Source organism: Macrobrachium nipponense, chromosome 43, assembly GCF_015104395.2.
Source record: "Macrobrachium nipponense isolate FS-2020 chromosome 43, ASM1510439v2, whole genome shotgun sequence".
In the NCBI taxonomy this organism is placed as follows: Eukaryota; Metazoa; Arthropoda; class Malacostraca; order Decapoda; family Palaemonidae; genus Macrobrachium; species Macrobrachium nipponense.
In genome coordinates, this window is record NC_061104.1 from 16,325,449 (window position 1) to 16,335,677 (window position 10,229).

General features: G+C 38.2%; 1 protein-coding gene across 1 annotated transcript in view; it reads right to left on the reverse strand.

The window, feature by feature from the left end:
* Positions 1 to 720: 720 nt before the first annotated feature.
* Positions 721 to 10,229, reverse strand: part of LOC135213542 (irregular chiasm C-roughest protein-like) — a 222,023-nt gene continuing 212,514 nt past the window's right edge. The window contains exons 11-12 of the mRNA XM_064247493.1: positions 2,048 to 2,274; positions 721 to 1,461 (exon numbers count right to left, since the gene is read on the reverse strand). Of these exons, the coding sequence (XP_064103563.1) occupies positions 946 to 1,461; positions 2,048 to 2,274 (743 nt within the window). The 3' untranslated portion in view covers positions 721 to 945. The remainder of the gene's footprint in view (positions 1,462 to 2,047; positions 2,275 to 10,229) is intronic.

Here is a 10,229-nt window from a genome sequence, read left to right on the forward strand (position 1 = left end):
ATCTCTCTAATTCTGTTTAATTCTAGCTGGAGAGACAGTTGACAACAATTACGAAAATCGTTTTATTGACTTTGTATGAGAAAAATTCCGTCATTTTCAACATTCAACAGTTTTAGATCAATCCATTTATTAGAGAAAAATTCCGTCATTTTCAACATTCAACAGTTTTAGATCACTCCATTTATTAGTATGAAACTGTCTTTAAATTAGTTAAATAAAAAGCATTTTTACCTGTATAAATTCAGCTGCGGTTAGAAGTACTCGAAGAGTCTACAAGATTCTTACAAGAGGAAGACCGAGATTATGCTTTATATATATTTATATATATCATTGTTTCGATGAACAATCTCAGCAAATACTTAGTGTGTGATCAAGCAATGCAGTATAGTGTCTGGTAACATTATTATTTTTTTATTTTCTTCTAGTTTACATTTCTCTAAGGAGACAGCACCACTCTTTAGAACAAGAGTGTAAAAAAAAATAATCATAAGTCTTATTTTTTTTTCACAGAATGATAAACGAGAACACACGACACTTGAATTTCACTAATGGAGAGAGAGTTCGCTTCGAGTTACTACAACTGCCACGGATTTTATTATATAGAAGCTTGGAAAACGTCCATTCATCAGCATTCGTGACAACGAATTCGTGTGTCTCTCTCTCTCTCTTCGTGTTTCCCTCCGATCATTTTCAGTGAACAAACTCTCACCCCCTTGGGAACAGGCTGTACACAACGTCGTCGTCTTCTTCGCCTGCTCTTCGAAGAGGGGCTTGTGTTGTACAGCTTTCAACTGCTGCAAAACTTCCCGAAAGCGAAGATGCGAGATCTGATCAAATTAAGACTATATAAACTTCACAGCTTAAGTTTTTACTTTTTTGTAAAATGTTAAAATCACAACTACGGAGGAGGAGGAGGATCTAAGGCCTGGCCTTCGATGAATGGGGTCACACGAGAGTGCCAGGTTTCATCATGGCCTCAGGAGAGAAGATGTACTTGGCCTCGGGAGACGCCCCATCGTCTGTGTGGACCCCAGAGCTGGCGATTGTGGGCGTGGCCGATCCTGTAGGGGAGGAGGATCCCCTTGGGGAGCCTATTTTAGTCCCTCTTGAGTACGGGGGCGGCGGTGGGGACCCGAAGTTGCCTTTACTCGTTAACGAGTAAGTGGAGTGCCGGGGATTCGGTGGATGGGCAGTGCCATTGTGGGGCAAGATAGGCGGCACTATTGGGATGTCGGCGTAGTTGTTCATCAGGGGCCTCCCGTTCTTAGCGCCCACGTCGATGGCTCTGGTTCCTCTCCTGATGGTGCAGAATTCTGTCGAGGTGTTGGGTGATCCTGTCGTGGGGATGATGGCGCTGGGGCCCAGGTCGTTCACGGAAGCTCGGCGGCCATTGGGAAGGGCAGTGTACTCTCGCCCGCCGGTGAATTCAAGGAAGGTGAGAGCGGTGCCACCGTTACTCTCCTGGATTTAAAAAAAAATGGATTAAGAAAAAAAAAAGTAGTGGGGGTTGTTAAAAAGTAATCAACCGATATTTATTCAACTTCCTAGCTAGCCAAAATCAACCTAGCTAATGGACCCATTCACAATTTAACAAGGAAAACTTAAAATACCTCACTTGTTTTATTTGCTACGTTAGGCAAAATCAAATAAACTCCTGGCTCAGCAATACAATGTTGTAATAGAAGCTCCGAAAAGTTCACATTCGGCCCTCTTGATTGTGTATATTTACCATTATTGTATCTCGTTATAATTATATGTTGCTATAACGTTGAGAGGCATAATTATCCATAATCAAACTACTTTAGAATTCAGTGACGACATTATATAATTTTTCACTGTGGATATATTTCCACCATCTAAATTTTTCACTGTATATATTTAATTCTAAAATTCCACATATTTCACTGATATATTCCACCATCTAAAACTTCAGATTCACAAAAAAATTTCACTGCATATGTTTCCACCATCTAAAATTTCAGACTGAAAAAATTAATAATAATTATTAAATAAATAAAATATATATTCTACATCTGATTGCACTTACAGGTTCTGGAATAGATTTGTGAGGGGAGTCTGTGACCAAAGTGTTGAGGGTGTGGGCGGCGCGAACATTTTCGTCGGGGGTTGGAGTCAGCTGGTGGTACATGCGGTGAGTGGGCGTGAGGGAGAGGTCGTTGGAGAGATTAGTGTCTGAAGGCGCCTCGTACATGTTGACAACAGGAGGACCCGAAACGAGTGTGCCACCAGGAGATTTCTCAGGTAATGGAGAGCCTGTGGGGGAGAGAGAGAGAGAGACAGAAGTTACGGCTGATGAAAAACTATAACGGGAGAGGTCATTAATACAAAATAAACAAACAGCATAAAATGAGAATGTATATAGGCTTCTAGTTTAAAGTTTGTAATCAGAGACGAGAACAAGTAAATGTAAATGTACACAGTAATGAATTTTCTGTTAACATTTTGTTAACAAGGAATCGCGTTCATAGTTAAGGTATACTTATTTGTTGCCAGAGACATGGGGCTCTAAATTAATCCTATTGGTGCATTTTTGTTTGCAGTGATATTTTTGTTTAATTTAAACGAACTGTTGCAACCCATTGCAAAACCAATTATTTTGTTAACAAGGAATCGCGTTCATAGTTAAGGTATACTTATTTGTTGCCAGAGACATGAGGCTAAATTAATCCTATTGGTGCATTTTTGTTTGCAGTGATATTTTTGTCTAATTTAAACGAACTGTTGCAGCCCATTGCAAAACCAATTATTTTGTTCACAAGGAATCGCGTTCACAGTTTAGTACACTTAATTGTTGCCATAGACATGAGGCTGAATTAATCCTATTGGTGCATTTTTGTTTGCAGTGGTTTTTGTGTCATCAATTTAAATGAACTGTTACAGCCCATTGCAAAACTAATTTATTCCCTTTTTTGTAGATTACGAGGTTAAAAGACAACAATCTTAATGGTGCACAGCTGAAAATTGTTACACACTTCATGAATTGTGACTACTTTGGGGAAAAAAAATGTCTTGTGAAACAATGGCGTTCTAAATAAAAAGTACTTGGACAAGTTGCACGCACTAAAATAGCCCACGACAAGGTAAGTTAAACAGTATCTAAAGGATAAATAATAATTTTCAATTAATTGGCAAGTATCTAAAGGTTAAATATTATTTTTAAACTTTTAAAAGGCAAATAATGTATTTGTTCAGATATAGACATTTTTAAGTTTGTCTGGTAAAAAGAAATCTTGATACAAATTTCTAGATACAAATTTCTAGATACAAATTTATAATTATTTCTGTTCCTTCCTACATAAAAAGCCACGTTTTTTATAAGTAGATTTTTTCTGTTCCTACCTACATAAAAAGCCACCTGTTTTCATGGATCTTGAAGTATTTGACCAACCAAGCCCAATTCTTATCCATAGTCACTTTTACTGGCATTCAAGATCACTGAAAGATAATTACCAATTCCTCCTCATCATGCTGGGTAGTAATGATTCATCGATTGTCATGATGACTTTTCAAGGAATGAATGGTTAACCTGACTAGTTTCTTGTCGTTATGGAGTATTTTTGCTCATGAACTAATCAGGTTTCAGTGATTGAGAAGCAGCTGGAGTTCACTGGTTCTACATTCTTTTGATTATCCGTATAAGAGAATTGGTGCAAATGTCACTTAGGAGACAATGACAGTAAGAACAGCTAGCAGAACGGCAGTGTCATCAGCAAGGAGTGGTGGCTGCACTATATCGAGGTGGCTGCACTATATCGAGGTGGCTGCAATTGCAGCATACCCAACAATAGCGGAAGTCTGTACAGCCGAGCAGGCCCCAACGGAAACAACTGTGGCATCATCAGCATCAGAAATTACCGCCACCAGGATCAAAGTCAGAAAAAGTGGCAACATCGTCCTATCACTTTCAACAGTACTTTAGGAAGCAGCAATACCAGCCTGTGAGGAAATGGATAATAAATTTACAAAGACAGCATGGTTTTGGTGGTAGTATGAGAATAAGTTCCCTCTGCAAATTTCTAAGAGCAATTGCAAGTTAGTAGAAGAAAAGCAATCAGTGTTGGCTACTACACTTAGCTACTACACATACTTAGCTGTGTGGTTGACATTTCATATTTCATTTTTGTTTAACTTAGCTATGAAGTCACACTGTTCGGATTGTTTTACTTAGCTATGAAGTCGCACTGTTGGATAACGTTCTTATTCTACATAGCTTTGCTGAACTGAATACAAAACTCTGAATGGATTTCAGTTCAGTCTTGTTCTACTTAAAGCAGCTTTGAGACTTGTTCTAGCTTTGAAAACTGTACGGATTTCATTCTTGTTCTACTTAGCTTTGAGACATTGAGATTCAATCTTGTTCTACTTAACTTTGAGACATTGAGCCACTGTGTGGATTTCATTCTTGTTTACTTAAATGTATGGATTTCACATTTCATTCTTGTTCAACTAACTATGACTCACTGTTGCATTTCATTCTTGTTCTAATAAGCTTGAAGACTCTATGAATTTCATGTTGTTCTACTTAGTTGTATGGATTTCACATTTCATTTCTTGTTTTACTTAGCTATGAAGTCACACTGTATGAATTTCATTCTTGTTCTACTTAGTTGTATGGATTTTATATTTCATTCTTGTGACTATAAAGACTTTATGGACGGATTTAATTCTTTTTCTTGTTCTGTATACTTAGCTTTATGGATTTCACATTTCTAAGCTTTCACATTTCTTTCTTGTCATTCTTGTTCTACTTAGCTATGAAGACACTCTGGATTTCAAATTTCATTCTTGTTCAACATAATTGTATTTAATTATAAATGGATATCAGTCTTCTTCTACATACTTAGTTGTATGGATTTCACATTTCATTCTTGTTCTACTTAGCTATGAAGACACTGTATGGATTGGATTGGATTTAAATCTAGTTTGTTCTACTTAGCTGTATGGATCACATTTCATTCTTGTTCTACTTAGCTTTGAAAGCTGACTTTATGGATTTCATTCTAGTATATGGATGTCATTCTTGTTCTACTATTAGTTGTATTGGATTTCACATTACATTTTTTGTCTATTGCAGCTCAGTTTCAGTTCTTCTAGTGGCTATGAAGTTACTCTGTATGAATTACAGTATAGTTAAAGCAGCGGTCTCAGCGTTCTTCTTCCTACTAAACCCAAGATTTCTCTTCTTATCATAAAAAATCCATATCAGCTGAAGGCCTCTCCTGGAACAAACTTCGCAAATAACTGTAAAATAACCAGTTACTCTTTGGTAGAACTTAAAAGACTGCATAGAACCTCCTGTCTATGCTTAAGTGTGATCAGGATATTATAGATAGCCTTTCGTAATATTGAACTATATAATTAGCCTTTCCTAATATTGAACTATAAATACTGAATTACAAATTCTGGTTATAAGGTTATAAGAATTCCTGATTAAGGTGCTTTAATAACGGGTATTTTGATAACTTACATTTTTTAAAGCAATTGTTTTTAATTCCTAGTCAAAATATTTTATTACAATGCTCTGGCAATGCTTACGATATATTAATTTAATTGATTTTATCTACTCTGGTCTTTGCTGCAGGAATATTCGAATGGGCAGGGATGTGAAGCCAGTTAATGGAAACCAAAATGTGTAGTTCCAGTTACTGACCAAAGTTTTCAAAACAAGTCTTATTATAGGGAAACCTAAATGTGAAGCCAGTTAATGACCATATGTGGGTAGTTTTAAAAACAAGTCATTATGTAAATATTTAACAGAATGCAACTAGTAGTTTTTAATTTTTTAATTAGAAATAAAGCAATGTTACTCAATGATTTTTGTTTATTCCTGTGGTACATCACTGTTCTATAAAATTGCCATGTGATGCAAATAGCTACATAAAATGCAGAAACGGATGCAACAATTTTTGTTTTTGTAACGTGCACCACAAAAACAAATTTTCTGCAAAAACAAGTTTTCTGGAAGATAATTTTACTGCTGCTAATTTTACAGAAGCAGTTATGGAGACTAGTGCTGTTTAAACCTATGTAGAATAACATGAAAACTATGGTAACAGCCACAGAGCTTTTGGTGGTTCTGAATCTACAGATACCAACAAACCTTCTGAGCAATGTGGTAACTGCACCTGGTTCACCAGAAAAAGTGAAATTACAGAAGTTTCATGTTTCTTGCAACATTGTATGTAGCAGTACCATCATTATGAAACCTATTCAAGCACCACCTTAGACATCAGTAGTATTGAGACCCGATAACACAAAATATACTATGCTCACAGTAGGGTGCCACAAAAATAGACAATAACTGTAAAAACTTCATTTTTATCGCAGCTTCTCACAAGTTACTACCCAGACTATACAGACTTCAGTAGTATTGAACCGACAGCACAGAAAATATGGTAGTGGTGTCACAAAATAACAGTCTAATTTTTATCACAAGCAGCTTTACAGGTTGCTACCTTGCATTGTATAACTCTTCCTAATTCGCACAAAACAGAACCAGCCAACTTGGAGCAGTACAAACGGTATCCATAATACAGATATGAACAGCCAAAATGGTATAGATCTGAACAGTCAAATGTGAAATGGTACAGATCTGAACAGCCAAATGTGGCATGGTACACACACTATGCACAAGACCTAAACTACAAAAAGTGGAATGGTACAAAAAGTATAAAAGTACACACAAGAAAGAAACAGCCAAAGCAAACTAAAACGTGGAGCCAGCTCAGATTGCCTGCAGAAACAATTATACACCCCTGGCCATCAGCTAAAGCAGTACCAACAATTCTGGACACAGAATGGAAGAAGCATTTGTCTTAAAATAAGCACTAACTAGTGGTCCAATTTACAGAATGAAGTAAAAACTAGCATCAGAAGCAGCAGTGGTGGAGAAACTTGACACAGTGGTATACCAGCTAGCCTAATACTCACCAGAAGCAGCTATAATCCCACAGTGGAATTCAAATTCTATGTTCCAAACAAGGCCACATCAGCAATATCAGTAGCATGAACTTGACGAGACAAATAATGGCAGGAGAAACAGACGGTAATTATGGGAATCTACTATACACCTAGTTCACACAAGGATGGTGGTGACAGCTGCCACAGCAAAGAACAATTGCAGGGTTCACTACCCCTCTTTCAGAAGCAACTAAAGCAAGAAAAGTGGAAGTTGATTCTCCTGGTTGCAAAGGCGAAAACTCTGCTGGCCCAGCAGATAGGAAAGTAAGACACTGAAGGAACATCACTCGCTATAGCCAAACAAACTTAAGCTGCAATACGAGAGTATAGTTAAGGTGGCAGGTGGCTTTTCCTATGCACTAGGAAAACACTACAGGCCCAGCTGGTAGGAAAGTAAGACACTGAAGTAGGATCACTAGCTATAGCCAAACAAACTTAAGCTGCAATACGAGATTTAGGAGTAAAGTTAAGGTGGTAGGTGGTTTTTCCTATGCACTAGGAAAACACTACGGGCCCAGCTGGTAGGAAAATAAAGACACTGAAGCACTGTCTATAGACAAAGTTGAGCTGCAATATGAGATTTGGGAGTATAGTTTTCATGGTGGAACCCTGAATTTAAAATTATCAACAGAGAACTGGGGGTACTAAATAAAACAAAGGAGCAACAAAATCACCAGGTTGCAAACTTCATTGGCAAATCTGGATCCAGAAGTGTGCATGTTTATAATGACAGAAATGAAGCCAGAGGCAGGTACCAACACAGCAACTCAGAAGCAAAGATAGGGACAGCTGCACCAACTAAAAAAGCAGACAGTGGTGACAAACAAAATAAAGGTGGCTCAAACTGCTTTGGCGACAGTTGCTATGATACTACTATGAACACGTCCAAAAGCAGCCAGAATTAATATTCACATGGGTGGTACAGAATGTCCCCCGTAATCACGGAGGTTAGGGAGCACAACGACTCTCGTTAAGCGAAAATCTGAGTTGTTGGTATCCCCCACTAAAAATGCTTATAACTGGCTATTTTAATAGTTCAAACACCAAAGATCCCCATCCCTCTAAAAATGCTTTTAACAGCATATTTTAATAGTTCAACCAACAAACATACATTAAACTATCATCCTAAAACCCTTTAACATAATTCAAGATAATCTTACAACATTTCCCTTGAAAATATATGGCTTACAACTGTGTGAAAACTAAACTCAAGTCCCCCCTACATTCAAGCACAGCTATTTTCTCATACAGTACTGAAGCATCCCATTTTCTTTTATCAGATAGGGGAACCATTGGGAATTCACAAGAGACTGATATGGGAAACATTAGGAATTCACACGTAGAGTTAGATACCAAATTATAAATAGAATCAACAGAGATAAAATATTCTCTTGTGTATGCACTGTTACAATGATGTACTAATTTTCAAATATCAATATTAGTGTAAACACAGTGAATAAATGTTATTCCACTTACAGAACCCATTTACGTATACTGTACTATATCGATCTGTCATCGTCGTTGTATTTAAAAAAAAATTATCATCCCAACATTTGTAATGTTTACGTTCTGAGAATAAGCTGATTGAGCGAATTGGTGAATTTTCCGCGATATATTTGGAGACGAGTTCCGCAGAAAAACCCGCGATTAACTGAGAGGCTCATTTGCTGATCCACAATCTAACAAGGACCCACTGTATTATAAAGGCAGCAACTGCACAAACACCAGCAGAAAGAAATCAGGCATCAACATTAGATAAAACATCCACCAACATAGCAACAAAAATCAACATCTACAGAGATGGAGACAGGGAGCAGTGTCCCAGTATCAGTAGAAGCTTTGATAATTGAATATCTGGTATTCCATACGGGACAAAAAGGGGCTACCACCTAACTTTAGAAGTGCAGTTAACAGCGGAGATAAACAAACCGGCATTGGCAGAGAATCTGGATGCTGCACTTAGGCTAATTCCATTAATAAAGAGCAAAGATTTGTAGCGGCACTACTGCCAGCAACAATAGAAGCCCTATTGCATCAGCATTAGAGTTAGAGGCAGTGAAATGCCTGATACATTCACAACAATGCTAGCAATGGCGACAAATCAGCTGACATCAGCAGATAAAGAGCAGCTGCCTAACAGGATCACCATAAAATCATAGGCAACTTTACTGACCTCTCAGCAAAAGAAGAGACAGCCACATAGCACCAGCATTGGGCTATGGAGATTTTAGCACCTACAGTTGCACACTATCAGAAACAGTGGCAGTTGCTCAACCAACCAACTGCCCAAGTAGAAAGGCTGCTTACTGGCACAGGCAGCATGCCGGCAATAGTACCATAGAAACAGGGGTTATAGTTGCACCAGTACCACCAGTGGAAGAGGAGGCTTCATTGGGCAGGCTCTCTTGTTCTACAGGAGGAGGGTGTACTATTGCTACTGTGACTGATTGTGATGCCAGTGTAACTGCTAAAATCTTTCCATTTCCAACTGTTGTGCTAATGCAGCTGCCTCTACTTATCCTGGTAGCATGTATGAAGTTGACTTTGCTTTCAAATGATCCTGTTAGGGTACTGCATTTTTTAGCTGGTGTTTGTTTGCTGACTTGTAGCTGTTATTGGCACTGTTGAAACTGAAGCCAGCATATCGCTGGCTCCAATTCTGAGGGTGATGCAAAAGGTCTCCTGTGGTTGCTGAAGTATTGCAACAAAAAATGTTTACACATCTGTTGAAATTACCCTAGCGCAACATTAAACTTCTGATTCTGCAAGCTTGGCTCTTGCCACTCCTGTCTGCTCCTGAAGCTTTGTGGCAAACCTGTCTCTTCCTTTAGGGATGGCAGATACACAACCATAGGTTGTGCCTCCACAAGCCTGTCTCTATTCCCTTTAAATATGCCAGATATCACAACCATATGTTTGATGCCTCCACAAACCTGTCCTCTTCCTTTAAAGATGGCCAGCTACAACAAACCATAAATTCGTGCCTCCCATTGATACTGAAGCACTGGTACTAGTCAGGATCTCTGATTTCTAAGGTCAAGTACCTGTCTGAGCCTCTATGAAGCCACCTTTTGTGTTGCTACTGTTGGACGTTCATTCTACTTAATCTTACATTTATTTCTACTGCTGCTAATACACGTGATATGGTGCAGCACGACCTATGATGCTAATAAATATCACGCTGCTAAAGTTTTTTTTATTCTGTGTCGATGACACATCTGTTTCGCCTGATGCTAATGGGGTGAAGC